Source organism: Cricetulus griseus, chromosome 3, assembly GCF_003668045.3.
Source record: "Cricetulus griseus strain 17A/GY chromosome 3, alternate assembly CriGri-PICRH-1.0, whole genome shotgun sequence".
Taxonomy (NCBI): domain Eukaryota; kingdom Metazoa; phylum Chordata; class Mammalia; order Rodentia; family Cricetidae; genus Cricetulus; species Cricetulus griseus.
The window spans coordinates 62,088,218-62,106,603 of record NC_048596.1 but is presented as its reverse complement, the minus strand read 5'-3'; the positions used below and the strand labels follow the sequence as shown (position 1 = coordinate 62,106,603).

The window sequence follows — 18,386 nt, the reverse complement described above, 5'->3', positions numbered from 1 at the left end:
GATACTCCAGCAGATTTCCTCTACTCTGACCTAGCGCAGCATCTGCCCTGAGCTCCCTCTGGCCTGGGTCCATCCAGTGGAGCATTGCCATCAGGAGTGCATTTCACTTGTGTTATCTGTAGCCATAAAGAACTGACCCAGGATATACAATGCTGTTGCCTTGGGTCCCAACTACTCTGGACACTAAGGCAAAATCCCTTAAGTACCAGGAGGAGACTTCTTAACAAGAGGGTGGGGGTGGCAGTTGGAGAGATGGCTCACCTGCTAAGTGTGTACTGCTCTTGCAGAGGACCTGAGTTTGTTTTCCACTACCAAGTGGAAAACTATCAAGTGGCTCACAACTGCCCGTAGCCCCAGCTTTACAGCAAAAACAAAGCCCTGCCCTTAATCCCAGCACTCTGGAGACAGGCAGGCAGATTGCCAGGCAAACTGTCTGTATATCTAGTGAGTTCAGCCAGGGCTACATGGTAAGACCCTGTCTTCATAACAGCAACAACAACAACAAAAAACAAAAAACCTCCAGCTCCAGGGGGATCACACACAACTAAAATAAGTGTGTGTGTGTGTCTGTGTCTGTGTGTCTGTGTGTGTCCTTTTTTTTTATTTGTTTTTTTAAGGCCCAACTTTAAATCATACCATGGTCTTTGTTGTCCTGGTACACCATCTTAGAAAACCACTATGTGCAACTGTCCAGGGTAGCTTCCCACTCTCATACTGGGGCACTTTTGCAAATAGGGAAACAACTCTTGCTCAGTCACTTGGAAATGTGTGCAGAACCAGCAGTGGTTGACAAAAGTGTGTCCACTGGAAAATGCTCCTCCTAAGGCCAAAGCGTATCATAGAATGGTGTTGTTAACAGTTCCTACAGTGAACTGCTACCAGTGTATGTAGCCTGGGTCTTCCAGATGGTGTTTCTCAGTGAACAACTTTAGGATCCAAGAAGAGTTGTCCTTATCAGCATTAGGTTAATTGAGTAACAGCTTAGTGTTGGCATTAGCTGGCTTCCAGTCCCATGCAGACCTCCTACACAGAGAATGAGGGAAACCCTGGAGAAGCTTCGGTCAAAGGAAATGTTTCTCCCAGCCTGAAGCATGATATAGTATGGGCATGACTGTGTCCTGGGAGATCCAGTAGCTTGGGTAGAAGACCTCCCTCTGCTGTTGGTCCCAGGTAGAGGGAACTATTGAGCTGCTGCAGACAAAGCTAGTCCTACAGAGGAATTGATGATACTCTTTGATTCAAATCCCGGTGGAACATGGCCACTCACTACAATAGACACATTCTTTACCAGTAGTCCCATTGTGTAGCTGGCCACTCACTGTGTTAGTTTAAGTTAGGAAGTTAGGGGGCAGTCCGGCAGTCCTGCAAACTGTGTGCCCTCTGGAGAGCAGGCCCTTTCAAGGGGCCCGGGAGCACTGTTTGTGTACTACATATATTCCTGTGATATGGGCAGATAGGCAGCATAACGTGTCTCCGGCCCAGTGCTTTGAGGATTCAAGCAGCTACAGTTATGTTCCCATGCATACTAAGGTTCTGAGCTGTGGTCCAGGGTCTGCATGGATTTGAATGCCTTTACCTTGAATGGTACATGGAACGGTCAGAAAACTGGGTGAGTGAGGCTGACATTGAGCCCTCCAGGGTCCCTGAGAAGCCCCTGATGTAGCACAGTAGCTGAAAATACTCAATTTGTTTTTCAGTTTTTGAAGAGCCAGAAGACCCCAGCAGTAGATCCTTTTTCTCAGAAATAATCTCGTCTATATCTGATGTCAAGTTCAGCCACAGTGGTCGGTACATGATGACCAGAGACTATCTGTCGGTGAAGGTATGGGACCTCAACATGGAGGGCAGGCCTGTCGAGACCCACCAGGTACATGAGTACCTACGAAGCAAGCTCTGCTCCTTGTATGAGAATGACTGCATCTTTGACAAGTTCGAGTGCTGCTGGAACGGTTCAGACAGGTGAGGCTGTCAGTGTCATATCATGCTGGTATCCAGAAGTGCTAGTTCCTTCAAGATCTCTAGCAAGCCCCTCAGACTGAGTGCTGCCAGGAAGGCCATCTCAGTCAGTTGCAGGACGCTGATAGGATTGTGTTCTCCTTTTATTTGTTCCATGATGTATCTCAGGGAAAAGCAAAAAAAGCAGTCATTAGAGCAGACTTTTCCTCGCTAACAGTGCACTATGGTTCATGATAGTTACTGGGTGCTCAGTGAATGATTACAAATGGGAAGTCATTTATTAGTCCAAAAGGCCACCATTCAGTTTGCCTCTGTTTCGAGAGGTTTAAGAAACAGGCTTCAAGCTACAGCCCTCCTGTACACTGCTCTGGCATGCACTGGTCAGTGCAGTCCTAGGCTGCATCTCATGCTCATTCTGTATAGATTTTTAGTGCTGCTGAAAGGTCTTTGAAGTCATCCCAAAAGAAGTCATGTTTCAGGTGATTCTCTTAGATCATCATTTTGTACAATTTCTGTTGAGAGTTTAAGTGAGTAGACACTTAAACCCTTCCAACACAAATAGCTAGGGGTTATAGTGGCACACAATCTTAATCACAATATTTGGGTGCTAAGGCAGGAGCACCACCAGTTCAAGGCTAGCTTGGGCTATATAGCAATTGATACCTGTTTCAAAACTATCTCTACCTAGAAACGTTAGCTATGGTGCATGCCCTCCTTTAAGTAATAGTTGAGCTCCCACACTAGAATTGCTCCATCGGCCCCAGATGCTCATCCTTGCAATGCATCTCTATTTCTACCCTTGCAGAACTTTGAGGTCTGTCCTGGCTGCATGTTGTGGGAGACCTCACACTGAAGAGCTAAATGCTTACCCAGGGGCAGAGCTGATCATCCTTGGACAAACCTTTCCCTGGACTGCTCACAGATTAACTAGCATGCAAGTTTAGATGTTCAGAGGCCAAGCACTGCAGTTGTCGGGCTACAAAAGCAGCATAAGCTTCATGCTGGCAAAGTGACTTTTGGGCCTGCCATAGACCTTGAGGCACTGAGTCTGGAATTATAGCCAACTTATCCTGAACTTGGAGCGTCCCCTGCTTTTACAATAATAAAAAGCATTCATGAATCTTTTAAAACTCAATGAAAAACATGCAAGGCTGCTTCACAGTGTGTGTCCTTTTACCCCCACCCCAACTCTCAGGACTCTTCCAGTGTGAAATCAGTTAAGCAGCTTACAGGAAAAATTAATCAAGTATATTCAGGAAAATGCTGTCACAGGCAACGGAAACAATAGAATTTCTAAGAATCTATTTTTTGTTTGTTTTTACTTTAATTGACAGGGTCTGATATACCCAGGCTGGCCTCAAACTCAAGATTTAGTTGAGGATGACTTTGAACTCCTGATCCTCCTGTCTTCACCTCGCATGTGCTAGGATTATAGATGTGTGTTACCTCACCCAATTTATGTGGTACTGGAAATCCAGTCCAGGGTTTCGTGCATTCTAGGCAAACACTGCCAACAAAATTACATCCCTATGCCCTCGGCCCTTTTGTTTTTGCATGGGTTCTTGCTTTGTAGCTTGGAAGGCCTTGGACTCACTCCTTTTATCTCAGCCTCCCGAGTGCTGAAATTAGAAATGTATACTACCTCATCTGGTACAATGTTGAAGAATTCAAATGCAGTAAGTATATGTAACAGATTATAAAATAAGAATATCTGAAATAAAGGGCAGAACCAAAAAGCTGAACAAAGAACTATCAGACTATTAAAATGTTCTAGAAGATTCTAGCACAAACAACTTCTAGAAATGAAAAATACAGCAGAGCCCAGTCTAGCTAGAGATTGGTGACCTGAATGAACTTCAAGGAAGATCAGAAGTTACCCATAATACAGCTCCAGATGCCAGAGAGCTGGGGAATATGCAAGTTAAATAAGGAGGCATGGTGGTGTGTGCTTGTAATACCAACACTGAGAAGCTGAGGCCTGGGCTACATACTGAGATCCTGTCCTTTAAAATGGTAACAATGTACTGAGGCTGGAGAAATGGCTCCATGGCTAAACTGCTCCAGGCAGTGGTGGCACATACCTTTAAATCTCAGCACTCTGGAGTAAGCTGAAGAAAGTCACACAGGATGTCCTTTAGCAGGACAGAGAGCATCGTGGCTGCCTGTTGCAAGTAAAGCTTGTGACCCTGTGAATGAAACTGTATTAACTTCTCCTCACCATGCTACAGTAAAAAGGCTGAATGTTTTAAAGACTGGAAGAGAATTCAGGAGAGCCTAGATCTGGAGGAAAAATATTACAGAATTTAACTACATTAAAAATAATAACCATGAGGCTGGAGAGATAGCTCAGTGGTTAAGAACATTCACTGCATTTGCAGAAGACTAGTTCAGTTCCCAGCACCCACTCGGCAGCTTACAACCACTTGGAACTCAAGTACCTGGGAATCCAGTTCCCTTTCTACAGGCACCTGCATGCATATGATTTGAGCATGCACACTTGTGCACACATGCAACTTTAAAAAGAAAAAGAGAAACCAGCCAAAAATAGTGGCACCCATCTTCAGTCCCAACACTGAGGAGGCAGAGGCAGTTTCCTGTGAGTTCAAGAACGGCCAGGGCTACATAGAGACCCTGTCTCAAACACAAAAAAGAAAAAACAGGGAAAAAAAATTCATCATTGTGGTGATAACTCAGTAAAGTGCTTTCCATGCAAGCATTCAAACCTGAATTTGGATCCACAGCACCCACCAAAGCCAAGTATGGTAGTACATGGCTATAATCCCAGCTTATGTAAGATTACTAGAGTCCATTGGCTTCCAGCTGGCCCAGCCAAATTAGTGTGCTTTAGATTGATTGAGACACCCTGTCTGGAAAAAAATAAGGTGGAGAGGCTGGGGACATAGCAAAACAAAACAAAAAAAAAGAAAAAAAAATGTTTTTTTGTTCCCAAAGGACCTGGGTTCAGTTCTACCATCCACATGGTAGCTCACAATAGTCTTGTAACTTCAGTTCTAGGGGGATCTGAAACCCTCCTCTGGTCTCTGGGGGCACTAGGCATACAACTGGTGCACAGATATACTCACATGCAAAACATGCACATATATGAAATAATGTTTTTTTAATGAAGTAATTGAGGAAACATAAATTCGACCAAAGGCCACAAACACACAAATACGTAAAAAAAAAATAGCCATGGAGATAAATGTCCATAATATATGAAGAATTACAAGCCTGTGGTGTGCATAGCTTTAATAGCACCTAGGAGACAGAAGCAGGTAGATCTGAGTTCAAGATCACTCTGATGTACTCGGTGACTTCCAGGCCAACTAGAACTACACAATAAAACCCTGCCTCAGAAAATAATGACTACTAGTTTGCTTTAGAAGAACAAAGACCACAAATGGGAGTGATCAGGATGGAAAATAAAGTGCCAAGGAAACATTCAGAAACCTGAAATATCAACCAACCTGTTTAGCAGCCACTGGGGAACAAAAGCTAAATTATCTGTGTGTTTAATAATAAATGAAACTGGGCATCAATGAACAGACTGGCCTGGATCGCAAAATTTAGCCTGACGGTATAGCTAAATGGTAAAGCACCAGCAACACAAAAAGATCTGTAACTATTCAAAATATGGCTGACTGGAAGTTATATCCATTTGCTTTGAGGAAAAATTGGAAATTGCCTTTCTGTGAACAGTGAGAGGTATCTTTCTAGATGGTAGAATTTAACCATCTCAGTGATAACACATCCCCAAGAACATTCAAAGTTCGCCTCGTATTGTTTGCTCAGTCCATTCATTCCTACAGTCTTTCCTTCATCTTCTTGCCCAGAAGCTTTGCCCATGGGTCCCACTGAAGTGGGGTGTAGTCTTTGGTACAGTCTTTGTCGGTGCCTGATAACTCTGCTATGAAGCACTGCCTTGCTGGGCTCCATCTGTTTTTGTTCTGCCCCTGGGGAGGGGAAGACCTGACACATGTTACCATGATTCTCTTGCTGCACTCATTCTCTTGCTGGGTAGGTCAGGAGATGCCCACCTCAGTGCAGGCCCTGTCTGTCCTTAATAAAGGACACCTGCTATTTAGAGTTTCAGTGTACCAGCAGTTCACACCCATGCTGATGATAAGGTACTTCTTCCTGCAAAACACTTTTGGTTGCCCTATGTGCTCAATTCTTGTGGCAGTTGCTGTTGGCTCCACTCCTGCCCTTTCGTAAGCATTTCATTCCATGTAGAAGTGAATTGCAGAGGACTCTAACAGTGAGTCCTCTTCTGCAAACTTAGTCCTGCACATTCATTTCAGGTGCTATCTCGAGAGTGTACCAAACCATGATTCTCATCTCCAGCCCCTCTGGTACTATGTATCCCTGTGTTTAAACAATAGGTTTGAATGAACAGGAATAGCTATGTATAGGATTCTTCTGAGTTTGCTTGGTGTTGAGTTTGGGACAAGGTTAACCATACTGCTAAAATATTTACAGGCAGCTAGGAAGAGCCCTGAGCAATGTAGTAACTTGAAGGACTTAGGCATTGTAAAGACCACTAGCCATGTAGGAATAAGAAAGCAAGACATAGAGGTCTGGATAGGAGTAGGAATGCTTGGAGTTTTCCAAGGAGAGGATAGATGCCATTGGTTGATTTTTCACTTGCCAGGAGAGTCAGAGGGCACTGTGGAATGTACTGGGTTTCTTTGTTTTGTTTGTTTTGAAACAGCATTATGTATTGTGTAGCCCAGGCTGGCCTCTAACTCTCTGTATGAGTAAACATGTTGGCACAAAGCTGTATTCCATGCACTTACAGGAAAATCAGGAGTTTGTGGTCATCTGCTACACAGCAAGTTTGAGACCAGCTTGAGCTACATCTTGTCTGTAAAAACATAAAAAAAATAGGATTGGGGGGGGAATCCTCACTGTATGGCAGCTGCTTATAACCCCAACAGTGGAAAATAATTCCCAACACTGGGACAGCAGACATGGGATCTCAGGGGCAAGCTGGACAGCTTGATTTGTTGGAATCAGAACAGTCTGATTCAGTGAGAAACCCTGCCTCGGTATGTAAAGTGGAGAGCAATTAAGGGAGAAACTTGTTCAGCCTCAGGCCTACGTGCATACATGGGCACACGTTTACTTAAATCAGCTTGCAAACCAAATACTCACTCTGACTCTTGCTTCAGCTGTCTAGGTGGTAAGATTATAGATGTGCACTATCCACTGTACCTAGCTTTAAAAGAAACTTAGAAATTAAATTAGTCACATTATTTGATAACTGAGTTAACATCCATTAGGAAATGTGACTGACATGATCAGTTTTGACTGTAATTGTTGATGAGATAGGTCGTCAGGCTTATGGTAACTATCAGTTCGAAAATAAGAAAGATAGGGTTTTGGGGGATGGGGGATTTTTTGGGGGGGGTTGTTTGTTTGTTTTTTGCATAGACCTTGGTGTCCTGGAACTCACTATGTAGACCAGGCTGGCCTCAACCTGAGAGAGATGTCTGCCTCTGCCTCCCAAATGCTGAGACTAAAAGTGACTTGGACAAAGTTAATTTCCTTCCTCCTCCCTTTCCTATCCCTACCCTGCTCTTCCCCTCTCTGTCTCTCCTCTTTCCTCCCCTTCTGTACATTAATTAGGAGAGATGGAGGAGTTCTATCCCCAGCCCCCATTTCAGACAGCTCACTTCCTCCTGTGCGAACCACTGCTAGGGATCTGACACTCTTCTGGCCTTTATAAGAATGTTTTTAAAATGATGGGTCTGTGACTTTCTCTTGGACATGAAAATATAGGGGGTTCACTGGAGAATCTGCACTGTTTCTTCCTGGTAGTGTAGAAATTGGGCCTCGGGAGGGTCTGCACTTTATGCCATTGCCCTGGGTTCTTCTTGCTCTGCTGGGTATTCAGTGTTCCCTCTCTCTCTTGAACAGTGCCATTATGACGGGCTCCTACAACAACTTCTTTAGAATGTTTGATAGAAACACTCGGAGAGATGTTACGCTGGAAGCCTCAAGAGAGAACAGCAAACCCCGAGCCTGCCTGAAGCCCCGGAAAGTATGTACAGGGGGTAAGAGAAAGAAGGACGAGATTAGCGTGGACAGTTTGGACTTCAATAAGAAGATCCTTCACACAGCCTGGCACCCCATGGAGAGCATTATTGCTGTAGCTGCCACCAATAACTTGTATATATTCCAGGACAAAATTAATTAAGGAAACTGACTGGAGGACCAAGTGTTGTCTTGCATAGTTAAGCCGGTTGTTTTCCCGTCAAAGAAATGGCATTGTCCTCTCCATTGAGAATAGTGACGCACTTCCACTTCCCTCATAGACACAGGAGAAGAAGGGGTCTCAGCTGGAGTCTTGGGAGAGATGAATGCTGCTGCTGAAGGGAAAACCTACTCGAAGCTGAATTGGTGGACTTTGTTCAATAAAGGCCGTTACTCAAATGTATTTATTTAAGTCTGAGCCTTCCTTTCCAATTTATAGACCAAAAAATTAACATCCAAGAGGAAAAAAAAATCATCACATCTCTCTCCAGCTCTTCCTTCTATCTCTGCCATCCATCCCTGGGCTTTAACCTGGACATGGTGTGGCCACCACCCACGGTCCTCTCTGGAGGACCTTGGAGCCCCCCAGTGGGCTGCAACACCACTGGTGCAAGGATACGCCCGAGCAGGCTCAGGCAGCTTTACTCACCCACTGTACCTGCCATCACACCTTCTGTGGAGCTACTTAATAAACACAACACACTGTGAAGTGTTTTTAAACCCAAATGCCATTGCAGTCTTTATTTGTTTCAGTTGCACATAATGAAATTATTCAGAATATTGCACTTAACAAATTGAGAATTTTTTGCCTTTGGCAGAATGGTTGAGCTTGTGCACAACTTCAGATTCTAAATGTAACTATACAAAATTGCCACTTGGTTTCTGTAGAAACTTCATCTTGGGTTCACCTCTGAAAAAGAAAATTACATGAAAAAGCAACAGAATTGCTGCTATCAGATTAACACTTGGTTTAAAGTAGACCCCAGAGAAACTACAAGTCGTGTGTGTTTACTTTTTTTTTAAGTGCTTTGAAGAACACATGCTTTTAAAATATTGCTAAGATTATATGCATGCCAGATTTCATACTGTCTTTCAGTCAGTAGAACTCAAATACTATAGTTGGGATATGATACCCCCTGTTTCTATGATTAATTTTAAAACACCTTGGCTATCAGGATCAAGATTTCCTGACAAGAAATGTAAAAGTTTAAAAAAAAGAAATGTAAAAGTACCAACAGTTGGTCTGGCAGTGGTGGTGCATGACTTTAATCCCAGAGGCAGGTGGATATCTGAGTTCAAGGCCAACTAGGGCTACACAAAGAAGCCCCCCAAAAAAATCAGAGTCAACCCATGATTGTTGCAGGTGGGGGTGGGGGTGGGGACTATGCCTGCCGAAGTAGATGAGTTCGGCAAGCACAGCATACCTCACCATCACAGGAACTAACTCACATGGAGACTGAGAGCCTGCAAGTACTTCCACTTAAAGGTAGTCACACTCTGCCAGGCATGGTGGCACATGCCCCCAATCCCAGCACACAGGAGGGAGGAGCAAACATCTCTGTGGGTTCCAGGCTAGTCTCTTTTATGTACTAGTACTAGGCCAACCAAGAATACATACTGAAACCCTGCCTCAAAAAAAATAAAGTAGCTAGGTGTAGTGGCACAGGCTTTTAGTCCCAGAACTAAGGTGGCAAAGGTGGATCTCTTTTGAGTTTGAGGCCATCCTGGTGTACATAGTGAGGTGGCTGTCACAAAAAAAAAAAAGTCCTGGATCTTGATTGTGGCAGTTTACAGTGTCTGAGAGAATGTCAAGTTATAAGCATCAGTCCCAGTACCCACAAAAAAAATGGTCCTAATATAGCAGGACTGTTGGTGTGCCATCTGTTCTGCCAAAAAGTTTGATAACATTTTAGAAAACTTTGCCTGCCATCCACTTGTAGAGGAGGCACAGTGGAGGGGAGCATGCATCTCGTCTAAGTTTAGCTGTCCCCTTGCATTGGAGTAGGTGTTGCCTCACCTCACAGGCCTGAACCTTTGGGGGTCTTTTCCAGGGAGTCCAGGCTGTCTCCTCTGGACTCCTGCATTGCTGTAGTGTAGGATAACAGGTGCTTTTAATGCAGTTATGAGTGTTGGTATAAAGGATTCACTTCTGACAAATAGGTACTCTGAAGGCTTTTGGCTCCCATACAAGATTCTTACTGTTACAGCCTAGGATGACCTCAAACTTGAGACCTCTCTGCTTCAGTCTCCCAGGAACATGTCACCATGCCTAGCCTAAAGTGTTTTCAAGTTTAAACTCTTGCATTCAAACTTGGAATGCCTAGCATTTCTTTCTCTAGTATGGCCCCTTTAAGAAAGCAGTTTCTGTCAAATGTTTTACAGCTATGCTTCTGGGCTGAGGACCTAGACAAGAAAAGTCATGCGGGTTTGTTTTGAAGGGTAGTAAGACAGAGAGGTCTTAGTGTGCGGCACTGGCCGGGAACTCATCACTGTGGAGCATACTGGTTGGTATCAGACTACAGTAGTCTTCAATGCCTCTGCCTCACAATAGTACCAGTGTGTTTGGCATTCAGGTGAGATTTTTCCTTTTGAGACCAGGTGTCACTGCCTAGCCCTCGATAGCCTGAAACTCTATTATAGTCTAAGTTAGCCTCAAACTCAGAGAGCCTCCTGCCTCTGCCTCCATAGTGCTGGGATTAAAGGTGTGTACTGCCACAACCACCCTATACTAACAGGCATTTTTGCCTGAAGGAATGCAATCCACATGCATGGGAGGAGCTTCAGTTCAAGGTCATCCACTAATTATATAATGAGTTAACCTAACCTGGGGCTACATGAGACCCTGGGGGATGGGGGTACCTAAGCATGATGGCACACACCTTTGATCCCAACACACAGGAGGCAGAGATTACATGGTGAGACCCTGTCTCAATTTGTTTAATTAATTAGAAGAAAAGGCTAAAGAGACCGGGCGGCCCACCTTTATTCCCAGCACTCGGGGAGGCAGAGAGGCAGGTGGGTCTTTTTGAGTTTGAAGCCAGCCTGGTCTACAGAGTGAGTTACCTGACAGCCAGAGCTACACAGCTCGAAAGCTATCAGTTGCAGTAAAACAGATGCCAAGTGGAAACTCCCAGTGATCCTGGGGCAGTCTTCCCAGCTGTTGGAAATGGAGGAATGGGGGTACCTGACTCTGTTCTGTACTGTTACTCTTAGGTCTTGTCCCAGTTACCATACCTGGAAAGTCTTATGCAGAGATTAAGTGTAGCAGCTGGCTTCTAGCCGAGGGCCTGCAGTGGGAGCCCAGCTCATAGTGAGACCCAGTGGAGAAATGGTGAGTGCCTGCTATGTGCCCGACACCATTATTCTATACAGGTGCTGTTAGGCCCCTCCCGGCTGTTGTATCTTTAAAATCTAAAGAGCCAAGGTTTTTGTGTGGGTTAGCTAATGTATGGCTAGCTGCTAGTCCTTAGACATTGCAGATAAAGAAAGTACCCAAGGATGTTGCGTACCACCAGTCTCTCTCTGTGTGCAGCATGTCTGGGTGCTGGCTAGAGAAGTGAAAGGGCAAAAGTTCCATGCTGGAGAGCTAGCTGTGTGCCCAGTGACACTGAGGTGTGGGTGGTACAGGTAGTGGTACAAGTCCCTTACAGGGACTTGCTTCGTGCAGGCAGTTCAAGAGCAGCTTCATCCACATAGCAAGTTCTAGGACAGCCTGAACTACCTAAAGAGATCCCTTCTCAAAAATAAATAAATAAAAACAGGGGCTGGAGAGATGGCTCAGAGTTTAAGAGCACTGGCTGCTCTTCCAGGGTTCCTGAGTTCAATTTCCCAGCAACCATATGGTGGCTCACAACCATCTATAATGAGATCTGGTGTGCAAGCATACATGCAGGCAGAACAGTATATATAATAAATAAATAAATATTTAAAAAGAACTTTAAAAAATAAACAAAAATGATAAAAACCTGAATTCTGACCCAGTCTACCTGCTCCTGCCTATAATTTCATCACTTGTTTTGCCTCAAGTCCAACATGCATTTCCTGAGTAAACTCAGAGGACTAGCAGAAAGATTTTTTTTTTTAGGCTAAGTAACAAGGAAATGCTCAGAAGAAGAATGATGATGTCTCCAGGAAGAGTCAATGTGGCCTGGAGCTCTCTCTCCAAAGTGGTCCTGCACAATGATTTTATGTAAATATTCAAGTAAAAAACTAAAGTAAAAAACTAATAGTTACATTTTAAAAATGGAAACTAGCCAGGCAGTGGTGGCACACAGCTGTAATCCCAGCACTTGGGAGGCAGAGGCAAGCAGATCTCTGAATTCAAGACCAGCCTGGTCTACAGATTGAGTTCCAGAATAGGCTCCAAAGCTACAGAGAAACCCTGTCTATAAATATATATAGATATAGGTAAATAAAAATTAAAATGGAGCTGGACATTGGTGGCACATGCTTTTAATCCCAGCACTTGGGAGGCAGAGGCAGGCAGGGTCTCTGAGTTCGAGGCCAGCCTAATCTACAGAGTGAGTTCCAGGACAGGCTCCAAATCTACACAGAGAAACCCTGTCTCAAAACAAACAAACAAACAAAAAAAGGAAACTAGTACCTAAATTTACCCATAATAGACAGGACCATGCGCTATCAAAATGATGGGATTAGAACTCCTAAGAGTATCGTGAAGTAAAAAGTGTTACATTGATAAACAAAATCTTTGGTGTGCAGGAGCATTACCCGGAAAAAGAAGCTTTTTGACTCTTCAATTTTGTGGCTGTTTTGAGACCATAATTAAGTGAAATGAGACTTTGGTGGCAGTCCGGAGCTGATGAGTGACTGAAGGCAGCATGTTCATTCTGCAGTTGTTTGAAAATACTTTAGAAAGTTTTTGATTTTCACCAAGTTTGTGGTTTGACTTTGGGTCTTGCACATTTCAGGTGCAAGGTACTTAGGCACAAAACTGTCCTATTACTCAGACCTCATGCCATGGCTTGAACAGCGTGACTCCTGGCTCTTGTAGCTGGAGGGCACTGTACAGACAATGGCACAACACCAAATGCTACCCTGGGAGGAGCACAGCCGTGACTGAGAGGTTGTAGTAGCATTGTCACAGAGCAGACAGGCTCTGTGACTTGTCTGAGCCAAATTCCACCATCACAGTAATACTTATTTTCAGATTACTAGGTGAATTAGGTGTTGTAAAGTATGCCTGTACTTGAGAGGCTGAGGCAAGAGGATCACCATGAGTTTGATGCCAGCATGATACACAATGAAATCATGCCTCATTTGAAATCATGCCTCGGGGTGAGGGAGGGATAGGAAGGCTGAACACTGTGGCATATACCTTTAATCCCAGTGCTCTGGGGTGTAGAAGCTGACAGATCTCTGTGAATTTGAGGTCAGCCTCATCTATGTTGTGAGTTCCACAACATCCAGGGCTACAGACACAATGTCTCAAAACAAACCCATTTAGTCCCTGTGTCTCAGGCCAGCATCAAACTCACTATGTAAACCAAGGATGACTGTGAACCTCCTGTCTCTACTCTGGAGTGTCACCACACCTGGTTTATGTGGTGATGGGGATCAAACCCAGGGCTTTGCAATGCCAACTGAGCTACATGCCCCAGACCTTCTGTTTTTATCTTGCTGTGTTTCCCAGGCTGGCTTGAACTTGTGATCTTTCCATCTTCATATCCTAAGTACTGGAATTACAGGCAGCTGCCACCACCACTGCCCAGTTTTAGAGATGTGGGTTTTTGTTTTGTTTTGTTTTGGGTTTTTGTTGTTGTTGTTTTGTATTTTTTTGATTTTTGGGTTTTTTGTTTTGTTTTGTTTTGTTTTTGAGGCAGGGTCTGTACATAGTCCTGGCTGCCCTGGAATTCACTGTGTAGACCAGGCTGGTCTCAAACTCACAGAGATCTGCCTGCCTCTGCCTCTAGAGTGATGGGTTTAAAGGTGTGTGCAACCATGCCCAGCAAAGATTCAGTTTTTTTCTTTTCTCCCCGCCCCCCTTTTCCTCCTCTTCTCTGTGTACCTGGCAGTTCTGGAACTCATTCTGTAGATCAGGCTGACTTCAAAGTCTGAGATCTGCCTGCCTCTGCCATTCCCCACCCCAAATGCTGGGATTAGAAGCCTGCAACCACCACCTGGTTGGTGTGTTTCTTTCTTAAGTTTTAAACAAGTACTGTATAGAGGTCCTTAAAGGAGTATGGGGTAAGGTCTTGCCCTACTTCTGACCCTTGTAATTATTTCTTGAATGTGCTCTTGGTTTTTTTGACAACCCAGTGTTATGTAAGGGTAGCTGCACCTATGACTTCACAGAATTTCTCCATTCTGTTCACAGCAGCTCAAGGACACAGCTCTGACTGGAAGGCATGTACCCCAGAACCTCCATTTCCAGAAATGTTCTGATGCTGCTGGCCCCATGATCAATGTGAGTAAAAGGCACCACTTACTTTGTTTTGCTGTGGGACTACTAAATAGGTGTCAAAGAACACTCAGCTTCCCTGGTGTCAGTGTAGTACTGTCTCATGCACCCACACAGCCTTGGTTTTACTGGTTCTTTTTTTTTTTTTTAATTTCATTTATTTATTATGTATACAACATTCTGCTTCCGTGTATATCTGCACACCAGAAGAGGGCACCAGATCTCATAACGATGGTTGTGAGCCACCATGTGGTTGCTGGGAATTGAACTTAGGACCTCTGGAAGAACAGCCAGTGCTCTTAACCTCTGAGCCATCTCTCCAGCCCCAGTTTTACTGGTTCTTAAATGTTCCTTGTCTAGGTGCACGGTGCATTCTTGTCTTCTGGTCTCTGTCTCTCATGATCATAACAATTTTGAAGAGTTTGGACAACTGTTTCATAGAACCCCCTTTAATTTAGACCTGTCTAGTTTTGTCTAATTATTAAATTGCAACTATGCATTTTAGGCAAAAAAAAAAACCCAAAAACAAAAAACCTTATTTGACCTCAGCATCAAACCAGCAGTTGACATACCTGCCAGGTTTCTTTAGCATAAAGCTACTGTTTCTGATTGAGCGTCTCATGAGAAAAACACCAGAACATATTTTTAAAAAAAAAAAAAATTTAAGGGGTCTGGGTACATTTGTGGAGGTCAGAGCCCACCTTGTAGGAATCTATTCTCTCAGGCCCAGGGACAGGACTCATCAGGCTTAGCTCAAGCACCTTTATCCACCCAGCCACCCTGCCAGCCCCAGAACATTTCTTGCTTTCACAGGCTCTCATTGTTTTCCATTAGTCAGTTCTGTAGTTTGCCTAATGGTAATATTCCACTCCCATAATCCCCTTTTTTATTAACTTGAAATTCTGTAAGGAAGAATACTCCTATCTGACCAAACATGTGTGGATTGAAGGGTACTTGCTTTATGGTGTGGGCAAAAAAAATTTATGTGGTCATGATCTCACAGCTCACATGGCTCACTCACAGGGTTCCAGTTTAGCCAGCTCGGAGCCCTTCAGGAGGGGCACACAGCTGTCTCCAACTTCCGTGGCTATCTGAGCTCTTCCTTTCTGGCAAGTTCCAGACTTATCTTCCCTTAATTGTTGACCTCTCCAGTGAGCCAGGCTTTTCTCATTAGAGTGTGACACTAAATGTAGGGTCTACTGTTTTAGTGTCACTGTGTCTGGGGGTGCCCTAAGCAGAGTTGGCTGGACTCATTTCATCTTTCAAACATCATTAGATTCTACCATAGGCTTCAAGCAGCCTGCTCCAGCCTGATTTCTTTGTAGAACAGGTAAGACTGGGCTTTTATTACCCTTAACTTACTTCTTTACTCCATATTAATATCCAAAACCTAATTTCACAGTGCCTTCCCTTATAAGAAAGAAACTTTACTGAAGCAAGAAACACCTGTTTACTATTATGTCCTTGTAGGATCTAGTCCAGATACTACTGCCAGCTACTGGGCTCCTGCTTTTGTCTCCCAGTCCCTGCAGCATGGTTTTGCTATTCGCTTGTAGTTCAGTGAAGTGCCCCTGTATACGTAGGGCTGCTCTCCCATTCCTCCTTCCTGTCTGCCCACTCCACCTCCTAGTGTAGCCATCACATCTCATTCACTTCTGGCCTATTCACCTCAGATTTTGACCAAAATCCACACTGTCTTCAGCTCTTTTCTCCTAAGAATGAGTATTTCTTTTGGCTTCAGCAGTACTATGGACTCAGCTCCAGGTGGCATCAGCTGGAACTAGAAGACTGTCAGCTGTGTCAGCAGGGGGAGCTGGCCAGCATGCTTCCCAGCCATTGAATTGCAGGTAGGCCTCTCCACTGGGCAGATTGGCTTCTTCCCAGCAGAGTCTGGGATCTAAGAGAAAGTGCCCCAGTAGGAAAGTAGCAGCTACTCACATTAAATTTGGATGGACCCAGGAACTAAGCTACATCCCTTCTTCCTTGTCCTATCCATCAACTTGCCCAGAGTTGCAAGGATGGGAACATACCCATCAGAAACTACCTGTTTTACAGCTACCAGATTTCCTAGCTCAAAAGCACCCCTTTAATAGTCATGTTTTACTTGCTATATCCTGGGAATCAATCAGTTCCTTTTATTTTAGCAGCACGCTCCTTTGTCTGTGCCATGGCTTCATGAACCAGTCTCTTCTTCCTACAGATACCTGGGGGTTAAATATTTTCATATTCTTGTGCTTGTTTATTTTGAATCTGTGTTGTTTAAGATAGCACTTTCCTGGGCCCTATGTAAAGATGTGTTGTTGTTTTGCCTTGCTTAAGGCACCTGACTGATCTAATAAAAAGCTGAATGGTCAGCATGAAGGTTTGTCTCTTAGGTGAGTCTAGATCCTACCAAGTCATGGCCAGCTAGGAAGTATAAAGTTGAACATTACAGTCACTAGCAATGTTAATTCTTAGTCTTTCTGGAGTTTGTCCACTATAGGTATCAAAACTAAGATTTTAATCTCACTGCAAGATAGAACTAGCTATAGAACTGTGTATCTGTCTAGTTTTCACAAGATTCCAGATTCTTTTGAAACTTCTGGTGAATAAGGAAAACCACTAGATGGCCAGGGAGACCCTTCCTAGGTAAGTAAACTCCCCATAGACCTGTAAGCATGTCTGGAAGAGACATATAGCTCCTTGAGCCACCTGGAATGCCACTGGGCCTGGTGGTCCCCATGCCTCACCAGTGGTCAGGGCAGCTAGACCTGTGCTGTGGGTTGGGACACAGGCATGACACTCCAAGGAGTACTACTTCCCTGGCAGAGTCTGAGCCTTCACAACACCAAGGGAAGACCCCGATCGAGGCCCACTGACAAAAGGGCACAGATGCAGGTTTTATGAAATCACTTCCACTGGGTAATGTGATCTTGGTTTGGACCTAGCAACCCAAATGTCTCAGTTGTGATCCTAGCCTAATGCCCAGTACAGGCTGCTTTCTTTGTCTGGGATTTGTGTACTGGTGCCCTGCAACAACAATTTCTTACTCTTCGATGTCCAGGGTCAAGTGTGGAAGGAAGCCAGAAACTGCAGCAGCTAAAAGCTAAGCACCTCAGACCTCACCAACAGCTGACTTCTTGAGGAGCAGTGAGTGTATTAAGGCTTGTCAGAGAAGAACAGGAGGCCACCAAATCAAACAGGACCTTTCTCAGGCTCACACAGTGGGGGCTGGGCAGTTCAATAATGGCTGTCTGCCATCTGCACACTGGAGAGGCTGAGAACCTGTAAGGGCTATGAAGCCAGGTGCCTCTCTCAGCAGCGCTAATTAGTGCTGCACTGAAGCCTGGAAATTCTTGGGAATTCAGTCTATGTAGGAAGGTTAAAGAAGCTGGACACTGAGGCCAGTAGAGAATGGCACCAGAGGGGATAGGTGTGCTCACTCAGATGTCAAACAGGCAGGCAACACTGTTTTGCCTTGGACTGTGTGGGGTTTGAATAAGAATGTCTCCACCACCACCACCACCACCACCACCACCCCACCACCACCACCACCACCACCACCACTCCTGGCCCACAATAGGCTCATAGGTTTGAATGCTTGGTCACCAGGGAGTGGCACTACTTGAAAGGATTAGGAGGTGTGGTCTTGTTGGAGGAAGTGTGTCACTGGGGGTGGGCTCTGAGGTTTCAGGAGCCCAAGCCAGGCTCAATGGCTCTGGTCTTCCTGCTACAGGGGGATATGGATGTAGAACCCTCAGCTACTTTTCCAGCATCATATTTGCCTGTGTGCTGCCATGCTCCCTGCCACGATGATAATGAACTAAACCTCTGAAACTGTTACCAAGCCCCAATCAAATGTGTTTCTTACATAAGAGTTGCTGTGGCCAGCCAGGCAGTGGTGGTGCATGCCTTTAATCCCAGCACTTGATAGGAAGAGGTAGGCAAATCTCTGTGAGTTCAAGGCCAGCCTAGTTTACAGAGCAAGTTCCAGGAT

General features: G+C 44.6%; 1 protein-coding gene and 1 long non-coding RNA gene across 5 annotated transcripts in view; both read left to right on the top strand.

Annotated features, from left to right (window-relative positions):
- The window catches only part of LOC100774343 (serine/threonine-protein phosphatase 2A 55 kDa regulatory subunit B delta isoform), a 35,857-nt gene extending 27,462 nt beyond the window's left edge, over positions 1 to 8,395 (top strand). For all 4 annotated transcript variants that reach the window (XM_027409079.2, XM_027409080.1, XM_035442131.1 and 1 more), the window contains 2 exons: positions 1,698 to 1,959; positions 7,876 to 8,395. In XM_027409079.2, coding sequence (XP_027264880.1) covers positions 1,698 to 1,959; positions 7,876 to 8,155 — 542 coding nt within the window. In that variant the 3' untranslated portion in view covers positions 8,156 to 8,395. The remainder of the gene's footprint in view (positions 1 to 1,697; positions 1,960 to 7,875) is intronic.
- A 6,238-nt stretch (positions 8,396 to 14,633) lies between these two features.
- Positions 14,634 to 16,771, top strand: LOC118237902. Its single transcript, XR_004769072.1, has 2 exons — positions 14,634 to 16,257; positions 16,555 to 16,771. It is a non-coding gene; the product is annotated as an uncharacterized LOC118237902 (long non-coding RNA).
- Positions 16,772 to 18,386: the final 1,615 nt, after the last annotated feature.